The sequence below is a fragment of the Triturus cristatus genome, chromosome 5_2 (assembly GCF_964204655.1).
Source record: "Triturus cristatus chromosome 5_2, aTriCri1.1, whole genome shotgun sequence".
NCBI classification, from domain to species: Eukaryota; Metazoa; Chordata; class Amphibia; order Caudata; family Salamandridae; genus Triturus; species Triturus cristatus.
The window spans coordinates 511,913,897-511,936,438 of NC_140588.1; the positions used below are offsets into that span (position 1 = coordinate 511,913,897).

General features: G+C 50.6%; 1 protein-coding gene across 1 annotated transcript in view; it reads right to left on the reverse strand.

The window, feature by feature from the left end:
* ITGA9 (integrin subunit alpha 9) overlaps positions 1-22,542 on the reverse strand; it is a 962,089-nt gene that overhangs the window by 779,723 nt on the left and 159,824 nt on the right. Inside the window, exons 5-6 of the mRNA XM_085607531.1 lie at positions 11,753-11,820; positions 4,335-4,464 (exon numbers count right to left, since the gene is read on the reverse strand). Of these exons, the coding sequence (XP_085463657.1) occupies positions 4,335-4,464; positions 11,753-11,820 (198 nt within the window). The remainder of the gene's footprint in view (positions 1-4,334; positions 4,465-11,752; positions 11,821-22,542) is intronic.

Below are 22,542 nucleotides of genomic sequence, written 5' to 3' on the forward strand. Positions count from 1 at the left end.
ACGTGGACGTGGTGTTCCGGACCGTTTGAAGGGGCAGAGAGGCGCCAACGCGGACCAGGAGAAGAGGTGGTCAGGTAAGTGTTTTTTAATTTTAGGGTGGTTTGGCTGGGTTGGGGTTGGTCAGGTTTGGCTGGATTTGGTTTGGATTTGTTTGGTTTGGTGTTGGGAAGGTTTTCCAGTGGTTTGGCAAAATTCGATAGAGATTTGGCTGATTTTGGGGTGTTTTTGCGTGTTTGCGGGGGGCGCGTGTTTGATCGCAAAGTCGTACCCTTTCCACTGGATGGATTTGTGTAATTCTTTGTGAGATTCTTCGTAATCGCTGGAACTACTGTTCCAGTGAGTTTCAAGAGGATCGAAGTAGGGGAAGTGCGAAAAAAACGCTTTTTTTTTTAAGGTTCGAAATCAATGTTATCCAATGGGCGTTTTTAAGGTGGTGGAGAAGTGGTTTTGAGGGTGTTCCAGTTGCTCGAGAGGAACGGGGCTGCTGTGAGTGGTAGGGAGGGGGAATTCATGGGTGTGCAGGAAGTTTGGGAGGAATCCATCAATGGGAAGGGTGTTTTTTGTCAAAGTCGAGGAAGGAAGGAGCTGCCATAGGAGCCCATGTTAAATGTGAGTGTTTACATGTTTTTGGGGTTGGATTGGAGGGTGTTCCAGGTGGTTCCAAGTGAATGTACTTAGCTGGGATCAGAGTTGGGAATGTCTAATTTTGTTTACAAGTGTTTTGATGTTACGTGAATCACGTGGTAGCAGCAGAAATGGAACCAGATATCTCATACATAGAATGTGAAGGTCATTGCGACAAATGAAATAGGTTAAATAGGTGTTTTGGTACTAGTTTGAGAGTGCGTTTTGACGCGACTTTGTTACGGGACACTTTTACGCCTCGCCATTTTCAAATGTCACCAGCCGCCACTGCTATGACAGTCCTTAGACTTTGACAATATTCCCTAACAAGAGGACCTCTGAATATTAACATATATGAGTAGTTTTTAATGGAAACGTAAACCATACATATCTAAGCACAACTAATGCTCAGTTGGCACAGTTCTTTGTTTCTGCTAAACATCAGGAGAGGGGGAATAGTTTGAAATGATCTCTAATTGAAACAAAGCCAGTGGCGGATTCTCTATGATGTCATAGGAGCGTCGCACCCCTGTGTTTGTTGCCCACCTGACCCCTGTATTCAAAATGTTAAATTCCCACTGCCGTTGACTGGGTTGGGTGCGCACAGGCGGATGTCTTTTAATAATGAGTGTGCATTATGCAGGCAGGGGTGGGGCTTAGTTATTGACCGCAGACTCAGGTTGCCTGGGTCTGCATTTAACTTCAGTGTTAGTGCGCATGTCAGGTTGGACGGGTGTCTTTCTATGGCCAACCCGACATACGCACTTGAAGCCTCTTCTATCTCCACATTGTTAGTGAGCTGAGGATATCAGCCGCAGCCACAGCCACACTGGCCCCCTAAGGAGAGCTGACTTTGCCTGCTCCATCCAACCCTGGCGCTGCTTTCATGTTGTTTTTTATATAAGCAGCATGGAAGCAGCGTCTGCATTGGCTCAAGAGAAGCGAGGAAACCGAGCCTCGCCCATGAGGAAGGCAGCACGGGAGTGGGCTTGCCCAGTGCACAGCACAAGATCCAACTGGCGAGGGCTGAAAGAGTGGGAGCCGTAGGAAGACTGCCACCTACAAATGTTTTTCAAGCACTCCGGGAAACACAGGACCAGGGCACAGCATTCACACAGACACAGAGTGTGTCCTCACAGTGCTTGTCACATGTACCACCGGACCTGGCACCCGTTTTCTTAAGCAGCCGAGTCACAACCCCGGATGCATGACCGGCTGCAGCAACTTTGGCCGATGGGCCTCCATTTTTGCTAATAGATGACAGCAGTGCGTGACGTATGGTTTGGTACTGGCAGGTTAGATTAGGTGTGGTATGTTGGTGTGTTTGGAGAGCCACGAGGCATGGTAGGCGAAATGCTGGGTTAGGTGTGGTGGGTTAGGTACTTCTGTAGTCAGTCCTAAAAAGTTTTAAAGTGCATGCATCTGTATATGTGATACAAATGGAAATGGTGATGCTTTTTTAAACAGATTGGGATTAAAATCAGGATTTTGCAACAAAGGAGCAAACTATGTGAACAACCTTTAAAATAAATTGATGAAAACGTTCACACTCCAGTCTTTACATTTCCAGGAATGGGCTTGCCTGCCGCCGTAGTTAACGAGATGCTGAGGCAGTTTTCTTCTATAAAGTTAATGGCCCTCAGCAGTGCATACGTTTAAAGGGGTCACTATGAGTCGATATGGAACTGGGCACACCCTTTTCTTTGATATACATTAATGTTTCACACGCATGCTGAGCTAATATTTAGCTGCGGGAGCGAAGAGCCAGGTTTCACCTTTAACAATTTCCTAGTTTCGGTTTCACTCAAAATTGACCCAGCAGGTAGTGCTGTTTTCAGTCCCCATATTTCCTAATAAGACATCACAGTGAGTTATTCACTCATGCTGAGAGGTAAGAAAGGGACAGCTTCCAGCCTGCACTAACCCCACTCAACCGTCCGAGGTCTAAAAGTCGTGCATTGTATAGGTTGGTTTTGGTAACATATATGGGTTATATTTGAAGCGTCACTAAGAAGCAGCGCATGAACTATTCGAAAGTGTATTAGAATGCCATTTAAAGACAATTCAGCTAACTTCAGACTGCTGCTGTGCTTGCATACTGCCCTTAGGTGGTTTCATCTTGCAATATTAATTGGCAGGTGTTTTTGGCAAGGCTCCAACATGTAACATGTTTAATGGATATCCTCCGTTGTCCTCTGACATTGAAATTGTGGCTCAAGGTGAACTTTCTATTAAAATGCAAGCCTTTGCCACTGCACTGGTAGTGTGGCTGGTATTGTGATGTAAATCTGAGAATGTGGCTAGCGCAACAGTAATTAACTCAGGCCACAGGCTGTACCTACGTCATTATCATATGAAATCCCTTTTTTGATGTCATAACTAGACTTTCACAATTGCCTTATTAACATTCTTGCTTTCTCAAATTTCCTTGAAAAAGCACAATTTGCCCACTCTTTTTTCAAATATTTCTGGGGGTAGGGGAGATACCCGCAGAACCCCCCTTACAACGGTCAGGCTCGCTCGCCATAGTGCCCTCATCCCAAACTTTTATGCCACACCACTTTACAATGTCATCAGCTGCCACTGCACAAAACCCCTCTTAGAATGAGCATTGTCCAAACAGCTATGAAGAGCTCCGGTACAAAGTAGAAGGTAACATTGGGCGCAAGGCATGGTAAGTCTCTGCGTCCCATGTCCACCTTGAACAATCCTGATCTTTAGGCAATATCAAGATGGTTGAAATGCTGACCACTTAAAGCATGGTAGGGAGACCAGCTCACCTACAGATCAGCTGCATCATGTTTGGTAGGAATCAATTGTCTAGTGTGCTTTTGGGAGCCTGAAGAAAACTGCCCGTGTGGTGAGTCATAATACTTGTCTGGTGTTGTCCTCGCATCAGGCACCCTTTTTAAAAATCTTAAGAAGAGTAGTCAACTAGGGAACATGCATGCAGTTCTAAGAGAGCTACAGGCAAAAGCATGCGTTTACGTCAAGTGCCCTCCCGCAAACTACATACTGGATTTCAAAAGCTGTATTTGTTTTTCCCAATGGCAAAAATAAACAAGTGTCCCCTGGGATACACAGACAGTTCCGGAAAACAAAAGGCAGGGGATCTACCTTGATCTCTGGTGTCTTGGTGAGAGAAGGCCTGTGAAGGTTTGTCAACTAGCCCGCCATTTTGGGATACTTCATATAAGATGGTGATGCTTGGTGCCTTTTCACTGGTAAGTAGGCCAGCACAAACTCCTTTCATATGTCCTAGTGCTCAATCACCAGAGAGTAATGCAATTTATTCAACTGGTTATTCATCTGGGGGTCTGAAGAGAAATGACACTTTATCACTGAGCCAGACCAACTGGTTCATCCCTTCTGGTTTAAGCTACAGGAATGCAATTCTAACAATGTATACATGTATCCAATAAGGTGGTTTCATACATACAACACACCAAGACCGTAAACAACCCTTGTGCAGAAGCAGTCACCCCATGCCGCTAAAGGAGTACAGCCCGCTCTGATTGCGTGAAGTTTTAGAAGATCTCTGCGGACAAGAGATGGGCTCCTTCTCCCACTGTGCACTACCATCAGCTTTATGCATAGAGCGACTATCGCAAACTGGCATAAAAAGCATCTTAAAATTATCAATTGCTCAGTGCAGAAGGTCTAGTCTGCACACCCTTTTGTTGTTCATGGTGGACCTCAGAAGCACTTACCTAGGTACGTATAGCGCCTGGCTATCACAGCTTCGTCGTTGAGTTTGAAGTACATGTTATCAGTGAGATTCAACACTTTAACTGTGCCGGTCCAGTAATAGGATCCTGGGGCTCCCATAACCACCAATTCCTGGAAAAAGACATGAAGAGGACAGCACAGTGAAAAAAATGGTGACTTTAAAGATGGGCAAGAAGGTAAATGCTGCTCTCGCATTGCACATTATGTATTCAGCCACTCACTTTGGATACAAAGGGCACTGCATTGATCAACAGTGGAAGGACTGTGGACTTCACACGATCCAACCTACGCCACTACAAGCTACACAGTTCCAAAAGCAATAAAAGATCCTGGTTGCTCACCAAATGACGCACAAGAGCCGATCACTCAATGAAGACTACCTGAGCTGCTGCACTGACGCTAACCAACAGGAAATGTGTTCCAACCGCAACTCAAAATGTAGAAACGTACAAAGGAAAAGGGTGGAGAGAAGGGGAGGCAGGCCAGTCTCAGTTATCAAATAGTCATAGTATTCGCTTTGGCATAAGCCATTCATCAGCTTATGACGTCAGCACTAGTGGATAATGGAAGAAGACAAAACAATACAACAATAAGAATGGTAATTTTTAGCAATGCTCTCAATATATCCATTCATCCAAGTCATCCATTTGTCGTCCATCCATTTGTGAATCTGTATCTCTGGCCATCCATTGTTGATCTGCCATCCATCCATCCGTCCATCCATCCATCCATCCACCCACCCACCCATCCGCCCATCCATCCATCCCTGGCCATCCATTTTTGATCTGCTCATCCATCCATCCCTGGCCATCCATTTTTGATCTGTGCATCCATCCATCCGTCCATCCATCCATCCCTGGCCATCCATTTTTGATCTGTGCATCCAACTATCCATCCATGCGTTCGTCCATCCGTCCACCCACCCACAAGAATGGTTACTGAGACCCTCTATTTTGGGCGTTACAGACATTTAACCTCCAGCAGGGATGCATTGCAAGTAAACTAATTCCTTCATTCATGACAGTCTTCCACCCACAGAATGTAACGCACACAATAGGACGCCTCGGACCATGCACCTCTCCTGTGCTCGACGGGAGCTGGCAAGACGACACTGTCACAGGAACTTCGTGGACTGCAAGTTACCTTTTCATGAAACGTGGGGCAAAAAATGAGAAAGGCCACCGCTGGAGTGCGGGGCTTTGCGCGCGTGTTTGTGTGTGCGTGCGTGCGCGTGGGTGCGCGCGCTCACACATTCTATTCCGACAAACAAGGTGAAGCTTCTGTGGCTCAGGACTGGGAACACAGATATCTTTCATAATTAAGCCACCCAAGGAAATAAAATGCACAGGAAAATAAATGTACTAGAGTTGCACAAGCACAGACAAGGAAACAGCTGCTGCTGAGCAAGTCTAATTCTTATCGGCCATTGTACTATGGTCACCCCAGTCACACCTGCTTCCTGCCTTGCTCTTGCCCGAAATGCTCTGCCCCTCCCGGGTTTGCCTGTCCAAGGCCTTGTAGATATTCACTGTGCCGTGGCATGAGTCCACGCATCTCTGTATGTTTATTGAAACATGAAGGAGTTCGACCCGCCTGATAATGTGCTTCGGAACCTCATTAGGAGGCATGAAGCGCTATCCAGTGGCTGCACCACCGGACATCTCTTAATGAATAACATGGCCTGGCACCCGTGCCCTTCCTTTCGGGTCATTATCTTCATCCCTCATTACAGTGTGTCCATGTATGCGTTTGTTGGAAGGATATAATTGGCCTGCTTGACAATAAGAACCACTTATTCTGCGCCTTATACTGTAAGAATTTCATTTAAAATTGTATTTTAGATAGCTAAATGCAAAATTGCAAACAACACCAACTAAAATTCTGCACTAGCACCTGTGGTACTTTACAGATAAGGCTTGCAAACACACAGCACCGCCTAACATCTCTACATTTCATGACCAGCAGCAACTTCTGCAAAGGCTCACGAGCACCGGAAGTCACAGCCCGAGGTCCACAAAGGTCAGTTCCTGACTGTGAAGCCCAAAGGAGCTGACCCATCATGGCAACTCGACAATCGAAGCAACATTTGTGAGAGCAGCCATGGAAACTTCAGCGGCTCATTGGTTTATGAAGGAGCTGGAGGAGGTCAGAGAACCACCAGAATGGGAAATCAAATAAGCAAGTCTAGTTTTAATCTGCTAGAAGAATGAAGGACAGCACACTTCCTGACTGACGTACGCACTGTTCACGAGTACAGTACCTTTTAAAGATGGCGGCTAGCTGCAAGGCAAATGGAAGATGGAAGGAAAGCTGAATGAGGCTGGCTTTGATCAGTGGAGTGATGGCCGTGAAAGGAATAGGGTACTTTAAAGTGGGTCCAAACAAACTGGTTTGCAGTCCATCCACAGAAAGTTGGCAGGCATCGTGGGTATGTGCACTGGGAGGCAACTACACGCCTCTATGCTCCCCTGAACAGAGAAATACACTGGCACCACTATTTCTGAGCAGGAAAAAAGAGGCGAGAAGTATCAACTCAGTGTTTCGCTTTTACAATCTTGCAGTAGACAAAGAATGAACTTCATTAGACTATTGTAAGGTAGTTAGTTAGTGTGTGCGCTCATGTATTATACCGGAGGCTGCAGGGAGGAGCTTGCCCTTGATATCAATCTCACAGCTGTTTACCAATTCATTCTTAACACTAAAGCATTATTCACACAGTAGTAGAAATGGCCCACAATATTTAGTTGACACATTTTCTGGTAACAAAAAATGCCCAAACTTTCAGCAAACTAATTGCAAAGTCCAATGCCGACTTGCCGTATACGGCTTTCCTACCCGTTATGATGCCCACAGGCCTTTCAGGAAGGTCAAGCAAGCAGCTACTACATTTATTATGCATGGTTGGTAGTTTGTTGGTGTTTAGAGTGGCCTATGTGTGAAGAACTTTAGTGTTGTGCATGATACCCGCTGGTGTACTCCAAACTGGTTGCAGTGGATATGTAGCTGTGATAACGTACACTACTGTAATGTCTGTAAGGTCATCCTTGTGCTGTGTCATCTGTGCTTCTGGATTGACCCCACAGACCCACTTGTGTGGTTAAGTTTGGGTTGTCCATCTCAGCTTCTAGTTGGAACCCATACACTAACTACTTTGGGGGCTGTGATTACCCTTAGGTTGTGTCATCTCTGCATTTTGGTGGTCCCTTGGGCACATGTTTGTGGTATCTGTGGTCATCCTTAGGCTGTGCCATCTCTGCTTCTGATTGGACCCCGTTACCACTTCTGTGGTTAAATTTGGGCTGTGCATCTTGGCTTCTGAAGGAACCCATACACCAACTATTGTGGTGTCTGTGGATTTCCTAGGTTGTTTCTTCATCCCTGCTTCTGGTGGTCCCATTGACCTAATACTGTGTTGCCTGAATGGATTCATTCATATCTTTCACAGTACACTGCATCTCCTCGACAGGCTGACAGTCTCCTTCTAGGAGTCTTTCCTGGGTTCTTTACTCTCTGTGCTGTACACTATGCCTTTCTACTCTGTCATTCTTTCCATACTAATGATTCACTGAGGGTTTCTTACTTTATTATTCCGATCACTTCAGAATCATATTTCTACCTGGCTTTCAAATTTAAAGGCACTGCAAAGAATACATAAGTTCTTTTTGTCCTGTTTCTTTTTAGATCTCTCTTCCCATTACTTTTTCTGCTAACCAGTTACCTTTTGCTACTCCTACTCACAATCAAGATTTCATTTTTAATTCCTCTTGGAAGCGTTTTGATGAGAAGTCTGCTGTATCTTATGTATGTTGTTACCACCTCTTTCATATTTGCAAGATTAAAACTTTGTTCCCTTTTTCAACTATAAAATACATTTTCGAAACTCTTGCCTTTTATCTATTGTGTCACTGCTCATCTGACACTGACTTTCTGAAACGCATAACCGCCCTACCTGTGCAGAATGAAAGTGTTGTTGCTATACAGTTTGCTGTAACTTCAATCCCACCACTGTATTTGCCAATGGATTAGCTTGATGTCTCTTTTGCTTTCCGTTCACTTTCTCTGCTTCATGTTCTTTGGAATCCCTGACCCTTCCTTGTTTGTGTTCCCTTATCTCTGTTTACATACACCCTCGTGGCCTCTTCGCTCTGCAGATCACAGTTTATCTGTTCCACTGCCGCCTTGTGCTGCGTCTTAAATCCACTCTTACACTTGTGGCGCCCACACTCAGGCCTGCTGACCCGTGACTTTCTCCCTCATTGTTTATATGCAAACCATTTTAAGCCGCCATCTTGGACTCGCTCAGCATGCTTGAATCTGGTGCCTGGTTGCTGCCTTATACTTTGCTGTTTGTTGATTCATTCTCGTCTTTGCACAGCACTTTGAATAGAAGTGCCTCAGCAAATCCAAATAAATAAATGTAATCCACTTTGCAGTTAAAACGTACAGCCAGTTTAACAGGACCCTGCTTAGGTTTATGAGAGGGCTGTTTGTCCAGGCCCTACCATCAGCCAATGCCAAGGTAATAAAATAGTGCCCAATAGCAATACATTTTGCCTAAACCCACCTTGAAAAATGTGCCATATTAATTCCTTTGAGACAAGAGAATGCATCATCGTGTTGGATAAATAGACATTGCCCCATATTACTCCCCTTAGGGACCCATATTATATCTTCTGCCATTTGCCCTTTCGGGATGTTGTCACAGAGCGGGCATCCTGCTGCGGTTACTTCAATAGACAGATTAAAACTAGAGAATAAAACATATTTGCTTTTATTGTAAGGTTGTGTTGCTTTTGTAGCACAATTGTTTGGGGTGAAGCTCATGTAGGGGCCTTCAACACTGAACACAACACTCCAGAATAGGCCTCCATAACTGGACACAATGCTCCAAAAAGCCTTCACACCAGAACACAATGGAAAGGAGTGACCTCTAGAAGTGAACACGTCACCCCAGATATGACGTCCGGAACAGGTCACAGTACCAATGAGGAGGTCTCCAGAAGTATCCAGATCCTGGCTTAATATCCCGGCTGTGGAGTCCAGATCAATGCACATCACACCAGGTGCGGCCTCGATAACTGGACACAATGCTCCAAAAAAGCCTTCAGACCAGAACACAATGGAAAGAAGTGACCTCTAGAAGTGAACACATCACCCCAGATAAGACCTCCGGAACAGGTCACAGTACCAATGAGGGGGTCTCCAAGTATCCAGATCCGGGCTTAATATCCCGGCTGTGGAGTCCAGATCAATGTACATCACACCAGGTGCGGCCTCCAGTATGAAACAATATCCAAACCTGGACTGCAGATTGAGAAACAGTATTCCAGAAGGAGCCGCCAGAAAAGGCATCCAGAACTCAACCTGATGCTGCAAATGGAGCTGGAGCCCATTGACACAAAACCAAGAAAAGACCTCAAAATCAAGGCACAACATTTTGGATGGGGTCACATAACTGGAAGCAATCAACTAGATTTTTGCTCTAACAATAGTAGCATTGAGACATAGACTAGTGTTCAAGACAAGCTTTACAATAAGGAGCGCAGTACTGCAGATGAAACCTTCCTAGTGATCTGTATGGTGTACAGTTGCAAGTCTATGGCTCTTTCGGTTTGATCATTTATCATTTCCCAACATTCTTATTGTTCACCACACAACCATGACATCATGCATAACTGTGTCCATGCTCTGTGCGGAAAGTGAAATACTTCACAGCAGCTACACACCGTACATTTTGTTTGCAAACGTATATGTGAGGGAAGCTTGCACTGTTGCTGCTGCCAATCAGTGCTGTACTTCCCGTGTATTAGGGAAGTTTGCAAAGTTTCTGTTAAGTTGGGCATGCGCTGTGCATGGTAATTAAGCTTCATAAAATATTTCCACTGTACAAAACCCATCTCTATTGACTTTGTCAAAGCCTTTTCTTGGTATCTGGGAGGAGTACATAGACATATCGGGGAGACTGCAATGGGTGACTCATCTCCACATTCCTAGCTTCATGCCCTGATAAAGAGAGGCTGGAGGGGGAGAGGGAGGTCAGGGGGATAACGTTTTTCAGGGATCAGAAGAGTGAGTTGAGGGGTTACGTTAGCGAAGTTTGATAAGGGCACAACATTCATGGTCTTCTTCAAGAATTATTGAAAGGGAGGAGTTTCGGAGAGAGAGGCACTGGATGGTAGACGTGCGATAGTGAAGAGTGGGGGTTAAGGACACGTTTTTGCCATCTAAGAACTCAAATGTGTGAATCTATCTTATCGGTGCTGCATGACCAGTTAAACAGTTATCTTCGCAGCTGCCAATCAAAGCACAGAGGCCGTCCCTGCGGTTATGATTCGTTTGCTGAAGCCGCACCGGCCAATAGAAGCTCAAGTATGTGAGTGTACTTCACCTCATTATTCTGTTTGTGAAAGCCGAAGAAAAAGAATTGTTTAAAAAAAGACATGCAGACCAATGCATTTGTTGCATATTCCTAGGAAGTCACACATCGCCAACGTGCCCCTCGGAAGCACCATCCCACAGACATACTAAAGTGCATACTGGACAAGGTTGCCGCATGAGTGCACAACTATACAGGTACAACAACACCTTCACTAGGAAGCAGACAACGTCAGACACGACATATAGAGAACTAAGGACACACGCAACACAGTTCAGCTGTTCCATATTGTTGGGTAGCACCAAGATCACAACAATTAACCACCAGTAACAATAAACAATTACAACCCCTATCAGAAGACATTAGTCAAAACAACATGCTCACAAAAACATAGCTCAGAGGCACCGTATAGCTGGACATCATCAAGCTGACAAAAAGTGTCCACTCACCATAATATATATAAAACTCCATAACTAAACAATACACTAAACCAACACACACACACAACTTCACATATCGAGTCTAATTATAGAGATACTTTGGACCCTAATAAGACACACTATTCTCAATTGCCTCAGCCACATACGTCAAGCATCCAAATGCACATACCAACTCTCCCTATAGCGCATACCCAAGTTTGTAAAGACCTCTGGCTACACACCCCTAATAACTAAAACACACAAGTAATAAAGCCAATTCACGAAAGCAAAATATTAGCCACATCCACACTTCTGATGATCCAACTCAAACTATCACAAAAAAACTCCGGCCTGTGACAGCATCCTTGAGATCACAGTGTGAAGGTACCCGAACTGCTGCAAGCCATACTAATAGCAATACGGGCGCTGCGTAAATGCCTGTAACACATTGTTAGTGAATGGTTGTTGAACACACAATGAATGGCCACAGCAGTGGCTTTAAAGAACCATTTATAAATTCACACCTTGCATGATGTAAAACAGGAGCATGCATGGAAACAAAATCAACAATGTCAGGAAACACCTGGAAGCAGCCATGACCAACCTCAGTGAAGAAACCTGCAATGCCAGCCTGGCACGATCCGTGCTCCTCGCCATACTTCTTCTTATATTCTGAAGGAAGGTGTGGTGGGGGAAGAGGAAGGAGAGAAAACAAATCACAGTCAGTTGAGGCTCATGATTGTGAGGGTGGTATTCTACCAGGACAATTCCGCATATGCTCAGCCACAAGACATCAAACCTAATCCAAGAAAACACTATCTCAAAAATCCATTGTTCCACAGATGACCCGCATGAAGAATAGGGGGGTCCCACCTAGAGTGTTAATTCTGGGGAGAATATTGCCCATGGCCATTACAAGTAGCCTAGATTCTCTAGACATGATAAATCAAAGTCTGGAGACGCCTGGTCCGGTTTCACCAGGTGCAGATGCACACCTGGCGAGAGACCGTTGCATGGGCCAACTGCAGGAGCACAACCAGTTTCTGTCCAACCTGTGCAGCAATCCCGGGGAGAAGACATCACTCTTTCCAGCCTAATCCATCCCTGCAGTGGACTATACTGACCACAAGGCTTCCCAGCCCTCACTGTTGGCATCTCCTATCTGCTTTGAGCAAGCAGGAAATGTCCCTGAAATAGGGGAAAAACATACAAAATTTAAACCCAGTATTCTTTCATCCCCGTGATAATGTCCCATTTCAGGGAAAAAACTACTAATGACTGAATTTAGGTGCAATGATACCATCCGGAATCTCTGATTCTGGTTTCCCGGCATCGCCGCACCAAAATCTGACCAACTTGTAATGAGGGCCTGAGTGATATAATTCCTAGATTCTGTCTCGGGATCCCAACAAAAACATGGACACCACGCAATCATGTACGCATCATTCTATCACTACAAAATTAGAATTGGCATCACAGTGATTGAAAGGGATCATGTGGCAGGCACACAACCTTTGCTCCTTCCACGCACAACAACATACACTGTTCACAGATTAGGTTCTTTAGGTACTGTGCAAAATGGATGACTGTATAAAGCATCATTTCTTTCCCTTGCAGCCATTATCTGAATTAGGGCTTTTTAGGTCTCGCCTACGCAGCGCATATGCGCTGCTTAGGAGTAGATTTAGCTGTTGCTCTGCTCTTTTTGAAAGCACATACTCCTGCTTGTAGCTTTATCCACCTTGCGGGAGCGAGCAGGGGCGCACCCACAAGCACGAGTATGGGCCTCCAAAAAGAGCTGACCACACACGCACCACTCCCGGGCCAGCAAACACACGATTGCAGTGCCAGCAGTGTGTTTCGTGACATGCACACGTGTGCTTTAAAATAGCAGCATTAGTTATTCCCTCATGCACAGCTATCATTTACTTTGTGTTTTGCTTTTACTGTGACAGTTTTCTCATCACTTCTTCCCTCGTGCTCTATCTTCCTTTATTTTTTTTTATCATTCACTCTGTTTTGCTTTTACCTTTTCTCACTATTTGTCACCACATCCACCAACACCAAGTCCACTACCACGTCCACCACCACCACTACGTCCCCCACAACCACGTTCACCACCACCACGTCCACCACCACATCCACCACGTCCACCACCACGTCCACTATCACGTTCACCACCACGTCCGCCACCATGTCCAAGTCCACAACCACATCCACCACGTCCACCACCACGTCCACCACCACCACGTCCACCACCAAATCCATCACCACATCCACCACCACATCCACCACGTCCACCACCACCATGTCCACCACCATGTCCACCACCACATCCACCACGTCCACCACCACCACGTCCTCCACCACCACTATGTCCTCCACCACCACGTCCTCCACCACCACCACATCCACCACTACCATGTCCACCACAACCACGTCCACCACCAACCACATCCACCACCACCACCATGTCCACCACCACCACCATGTCCACCACCACATCCACCACCACCACCACATCCACCACCACCACATCCACCACCAACACGTCCATGTCCACCACCACCACCACGTCCACCACCACCATGTCCACCAGCACATCCACCACCACGTCCACCATATCCACCACGCCCACTACCACCACCATGTCCACCACCACGTGTCCCACCACGTTCCCCACCACAATGTCCACCACCACCACATCCACCACCACATCCACCACCACCACCACCACGTCCACCACCATGTCCACCACCACCACATCCACCATATCCACCACCACCACGTCCACCACCACATCCACCACCACGTCCACCACCACCACCATGTCCACCACCACCACGTCCACCACCACCACCACATTCTCCACCACATCCACCACCACAACATCCTCCACCACCACATCGATAACCACCACATCCACCACGTCCACCACCACGTCCACCACCACCACGTCCACCACCGCCACCATGTCCACCACCACCACCACCACATCCTCCACCACCACCACCACTATGTCCTCCACCACGTCTACCACCACCATGTCCACCACCAAATCCATCACCACATCCACCACCACACCCACCACGTCCACCACCACCATGTCCACCACCACGTCCACCACCACATCCACCACATCCGCCACCACCACGTCCTCCACCACCACTATGTCCTCCACCACCACCACGTCCTCCACCACAACCACGTCCACCACCAACCACATCCACCACCACCACCATGTCCACCACCACCACCATGTCCACCACCACGTCCACCACCACCACGTCCACCACCACCACATCCACCACCACCACGTCCACCACCAACACGTCCATGTCCACCACCACGTCCACCACCACCATGTCCACCAGCACATCCACCACCATGTCCACCATATCCACCACGTCCACCACCACCACCATGTCGACCACCACCAAGTCCACCACCACATCCACCACCACCTTGTCCACCACCGCCACCATGTCCTCCACCACCACGTCCACCACCATGCCCATCACCATGTCCACCACCCCCACATCCACCACCACAATGTTCACCACCACTTCCACCACCACCACGCCCACTACCACCACCACGTCCACCACCACATCCCCCACCACGTTCCCCACCACAATGTCCACCACCACCACATCCACCACCACATCCACCGCCACCACCACCGCGTCCGCCACCATGTCCACCACCACCATATCCACCACATCCACCACCACGTCCACCACCACGTCCAGCACCACCACATACACCACCACATCCACCACATCCACCACCACCACGTCCACCACCACATCCACCACCAACATGTCCACCACCACCACGTCCACCACCACCACATTCTCCACCACATCCACCACCACATCCATCACCACCACGTCCATCACCACCACGTCCACCACATCCACCACCACCACGTTCACCACCACGTCCACTACCACGTCCACCACCACCACGTCCACCACGTCCACCACCATGTCCACCACCACCACATCCTCCACTACCTCCACCACTATGTCCTCCACCACCACCACCACATCCACCACCACCATGTCTACCACCACCAAGTCCACCACCACCACGTCCACCACCACCATGTCCACCACCACCAAGTCCACCACCACCATGTCCACCACCATGTCCACCACCATGTCATGTCCACCACCACACTGTCCACCACCAAGTCCACCACCACGCCCACCACCACCACGTCCACTACCATGTCCACCCAGACGTCCACCCCATGTCCACCCCCACATCCACCACCACCATGTCCACCACCATGTCCTCCATCACCATGTCCTCCACCACCACATCCACCACCACCATGTCTACCACCACCAAGTCCACCACCACCACGTCCACCACCACCATGTCCACCACCACCAAGTCCACCACCACCATGTCCACCACCATGTCCACCACTATGTTCACCACCAACACCATGTCCACCATGTCCACCACCACGTCCACCACCACCATGTCCACCACCACCACGTCCACCACCACCAGCACATCCAGCACCACCAGCACGTCCACCACCACCAAGTCCACCACCACAACGTCCACCACATCCACCACCACCACATCCACCACCACATCTACCACATACACCACCATGTCCAACACATCCACCACCACGTCCAACACCACCACATCCACCTCCACATCCACCACCACCACGTCCACCACCATGTCCACCACCACATCCACCACCACCACATCCTCCACCACATCCACCACCACATCCAGCACCACAACATCCTCCACCACCATGTCCACCACATCCACCACCACCACATCCACCACCACCACGTCCACCACCACCACATCCTCCACCACCACCACTATGTCCACCACCACGTCCACCACCATGTCCACCACCACATCCACCACCACCACATCCTCCACCACATCCACCACCACCATGTCCACCACATCCACCCACCACCACCACATCCACCACCACCACGTCCACCACCACCACATCCTCCACCACCACCACTATGTCCTCCACCACGTCCATCACCAACATGTCCGCCACCACCATGTCCACCACCACTACATCCACCACCACCATGTCTGCCACCACCAAGTCCACCACCACAACGTCCACCACATCCACCACCCTGTCCACCACCAACACGTCCACCACCCCGTCCACCAACACCACATCCACCACCACCACGTCCACCACAACATCCACCACCACCATGTCCACCACCACCACACGTCCACCACCACCACCATTTCCTCCACCATGTCCACCACCACCACCATCATGTCTGCCACCACGTCCACTAAGTCTACCACCACCATGTCCAACACCATGTCCACCACCACCACCACCACGACCACCACATCCACCACCACCACGACCACCACCACCATGTCCACCACCACCATATCCACCACCACCACATCCACCACCACATCCACCACCACCACGTCCACCACCATGTCAACCACCACATCCACCACCACGTCCACCACATCCTCCACCACGTCCACCACCACCACATCCTCCACCACCACGTCCTCCACCACCACCACGTCCACCACGTCTACCACCACGTCCACCACCACCATGTCCACCACCACCACATCTACCACCACCACCATGTCCACCACCACCATGTTCACCACCACCACGCCCACCACCACGTCCACCACCATGGCAACCACCACCATGTCGTCCATCACCACCACACCCACATCCACCAGCACCACCACGTCCACCACCTTGTCCACCCCCTCGTCCACCACCACTTCCACCACCACATCCACCAGCACATCCACAACCACCACCACATCCACCACCATGTCCACCACCACCATGTCCACCACCACATCCACCACCACCATGTCCACCACCACGTCCACCACCCCATCCACCACCACCACCACATCCACCACCACCACCAAGGCCACCACCACCACCATATCCATCACCACCATGTCCACCACCACATCCACCACATCCACCACCACCACATCCACCTCCACCACATCCACCACGTCCACCACCACCACCAAGTCCACGACCACGTCCACCATGTCCACCACCACCACCACGTCCTTCAACACCATGCCCATGTCCACCACGTCCACCACCACATCTACCACCACCACGTCCACCACCACTACATCATCCACCACCACCATGTCCTCCACCACGTCCACGACCACCACCATGTCCATCACCACCACATCCACCACCACCACGTCCACCACCGCCATATCCACCACCACCACCACCACATCCTCCACCATGTCCACCACCATCACCATGTCCACCACGTCCACCACCACCATGTCCACCACCACCACGTCCATCACCACATCCACCACCACAACATCCACCACCACCACGTCCACCACCACATCCACCGCCATCACCACATCCACCACATCCACCACCACCACCATGTCCACCACCACGCCCACCACCACGCCCACCACCACCATGTCCACCACCACCACGTCCACCACCACCACGTCCACCAGCACATCCACCACCACTCCCACGTCCACCACCACCATGTCCACCACCACCACGTTCTCCACCACCATGTCCTCCACATCCACCACCACCACATCCACCACCACGTCCACCACCATGTTCACATCCACCACCACCATGTCCACCACCATGTCCACCACCACGTCCACCACCACATCCACCACCACAATGTCCTCCACCACCACATCCACCACCACCACATCCATCACATTCATCACCACATCCACCACCACCATGTCCACCACCACATCCACCACCACCACATCCTCTACCACCACCACTATGTCCTCCACCACGTCCACTACCACCACGTCCACCACCACCACGTCCACATCCACCACCACCATGTCTACCTCCACCATGTCCACGTCCACCACCACCAAGTCCACCACCACCATGTACACCACCACATCCACCACCACCACGTCCATCACCATGTCCACCCAGACATCCACCCCCACATCTACCCCCACGTCCACCACGTACACATCCACCACCAACACGTCCACCACCACCACGTCCTCCACCACCATGTCCTCCACCACCATGTCCACCACCACCACATCCACCAGCACATCTACCACCACCACGTCCACCACCACCATGTCCACCACCACCACGTTCTCCACCACCATGTCCACCACCACATCCACCACCAGCACATCCACCACCAGCACATCCACTACCACCAGCACGTCCACCACCACCACCAAGTCCACCACCACAACGTCCACTACATCCACCACCACGTCCACCACCACCACGTCCACCACCACATCCACCACCACCACGATGCCCACCATCACCACGTCCACCACCACCATGTCCACCACCACGTCTACCACCACCACCATGTCCACCACCATGTCCACCACGACCATGTCCACCACCACCACATCCACTACCACCACATCCACCACCACCAAGGCCATCACCATATCCACCACCACCACGTCCACCACCACATCCACCACCATGTCCACAACCACCACCACATCCACCACCATGTCCACCACCACCACCACGTCCACCACCACCATGTCCACCACCACCATGTCCACCACCACTACCACGTCCACCACCATGTCCACCACCACCTCCACCACCACGTCCACCACCACCACATCCACCACCACCACGTCCACCACCACGTCCACCACCATCACCACATCCACCACAACGTCCACCACCACATCCACCACCATGTGCACCACCACCATGTCCACCACTAAGGCCACCACTTTATCCACCACCACCACGTCCACCACCACCACATCGTCCACCACCACCATGTCCACCACCACATCCACCACCATTTCCACCACCACATCCACAACCACCACCACCACGTCCACCACCATGTCCACCACCACCACATCCACGTCCACCACCACCTCGTCCACCAACACCACATCCACCACCACCACAACCCCCACCACCACGTCCACCACCACCAAGGCCACCACCATATTCACCACCACCACGTCCACCATCACCGCGTCCACCACCACCACGTCCACCACCACCACCATGTCCACCACCACGTCCACAACCACCATCACGTCCACCACCACATCAACCACCACATCCACCACCACTACATCCACCACCACCACCACCACGTCCACCACCATGTCCACCACCACACCCACCACCATGTCCACCACGTCCACCACATCCACCAGCACGTCCACCACCACGTCCACCACCACATCCACCACCACATCCACCACCACCACCATGTCCACCACCACATCCACCACCATCACGTCCACCACCACGTCCACCACATCCACCACCATGCCCACAACCACCACCATGTCCACCACCACGTCCACCACCACCACCACGTCCACCACCACCATGTCCACCACCATGTCCACCACCACCACCACGTCCACCACCACCACGTCCACCACCACCACATCCACCACCACGTCCATCACCACCACCACCACATCCACCACCACCACATCCACCACCACATCCACCACCATGTCCACCACATCCACCACCAACAAGGCCACCACCTTATCTGCCACCACCACGTCCACTACCACACCCACCACCACGTCCACCACTAGCACATCTACCACCACATCCACCATCACGTCCACCACCATGTCCACCACCACGTACACCACCACGTCCACCAGCACATCCACCACCATGTTCACCACCACGTCCACCACCACCACGTCCTTCACCACCACCATGTCCACCACCACCACCATGTCCAGAACCACCACCATGCCCACCAACACCATGTCCACCACCACCACATCCACCATGTCCACCACCACCACCACGTCCACCACCACCATGTCCACCACCACCACATCCCACACCACCAAGGCCACCACCACCAAGGCCACCGCCACCAAGGCCACCACCATATCCACCACCACCACATCCACCATCACCACGTCCACCACCACCACGTCCACCACCACCACATCCACCACGTCCACCACATCCACCACCACCATGTCCACCACCATGTCCACCACCACCACATCCACCACCACCACGCCCACCACCACACCCACCACCACGTCCACCACCACCATGTCCAGCACCACCACCATGTCCACCACCACGTCCACCACCACCACCACATCACGTCCACCACCACCATGTCCACCACACCACATCCACTACCACCACATCCACCACCACCAAGGCCACCACCATATCCACCACCACCATGTCCACCACCACCACGTCCACCACCATGTCCACCACCACGTCCACATCTACCACCACCACCATGTCCACCACCATGTCCACCACCACATCCACCACCATGTCCACCACCACCACCACATCCACCACCACCACATCCAGCACCACCACATCCACCACCACGTCCATCACCACCACCACCACATCCACCACCACCACGTCCACCACCACATCCACCACCACCACATCCATCACCACCATGTCCACCACGTCCACCACCAACAAGGCCACCACCAAGGCCACCACCTTATCCACCACCACCACGTCCACTACCACACCCACTACCACGTCCACCACTAGCACATCTACCACCACCACCACGTCCACCATCACGTCCACCACCATGTCCACCACCACGTACACCACCACGTCCACCACCACCACCACGTCTACCAGCACATCCACCACCATGTTGACCACCACCACCACCATGTCCACCACCACTTTTACCACCACCACCACCATGTCCACCACCACCACCATGTGCAGAACCACCACCATGCCCACCAACACCATGTCCACCACCACCACATCCACCATGTCCACCACCACCACGTCCACCACCACCACCACGTCCACCACCACCACATCCCACACCACCAAGACCACCACCACAAAGGCCACCGCCACCAAGGCCACCACCATATCCACCACCACCACATCCACCATCACCACATCCCCCACCACCACATCCACCACCACCACATCCCACACAACCAAGGCCACCACCTCAAAAGCCACCGCCACCAAGGCCACCACCATATCATCCACCACCATATCCACCATCACCACGTCCACCACCACCACATCCACCATCACGTCCACCACCACATCCACCACCATGTCCACCACCATGTCCACCACCACCACATCCACCACCACCATGTCCACCAGCATGTCCATCACCACGTCCACCACCACATCCACCATGCCCACCACCACGTCCACCACCACCATGTCCACCACCACATCCACCACCACGTCCACCACCACCACCACATCCACCACATCACGTCCACCAGCACCACGTCCACCTCCACCACATCCACTACCACCACGTCCACCACCACCAAGGCCACCACCATATCCACCACCACCATGTCCACCACCACGTCCACCACCATGTCCACCACCACGTCCACATCCACCACCACCACCATGTCCACCACCATGTCCACCACCACGTCCACCACCATGTCAACCACCTCCACCACCACCACCCATGACAGGCAAAGTGTCACTGGAGGGCAGGGGTAATAGGAGTGTCAACCCCGGCTGTACATGGGACATTTAAGGATGCATTGGGTGCGAGCAGACGGGAATAGGGGCTAGAAGTGTTACACCAGACACAAGATACATTTTGAAGAGGCGCAATGTCACAGGGGCTCCTGTAAAAGCAATCGCAGCATCTCCACCTCACAGTGGCATACCTGCATGAGCCACTCACTCAAATCAAGCATTGGCATAGCCAATAGGTCTCGCCTTTGGGACCTTATAAGTGTTTAGGCATGCAACACTTGATGTTGTTGCACCAAGGATATTGTGCTGGATAACTAAACACTTATAAGGTCCCAAAGATGAGACCTATTGGCTATGCCAATGCTTGTTTATATTTGTCTATTGGGAGAAAGCATACTTTTCCTTAGTGATGCCAAAATTCGGGCTTCTCTGGACAACTCAGACCTTTTCAAAATCATTCTACCAGATGTCTGATGCAAATGGCTAATTAGCGATTCACATCAGCAATCTCATTCCATTTTACCAAGTTGGAAGTTCATGTCAAATAAAATTGTTCTGGATCTATTTACTTCACTAATTGGCTGAACCACATGTGGGTTTCCTCAAAACTCTTTTTCTGTCCTTGTTCACTTTAACATGTTTGTGACCCCCTCTTCACTGTTTAGTTTTATATCAGTTTACACATGTTTGCTGGTCACAGTTCTTTTTCCAAACCATTCCGAAATCTCGTTAGATGTTGACATCTACAATAAGCCACATTCTTGCCATTATGGCATGGATGGACACTAGCTGGCCAAAATGTAATATCCAAATAAATGATCTTTTAGTGGGAGACACTAAACTTAAGATATCTAAATATGTCTCTGTGCGTT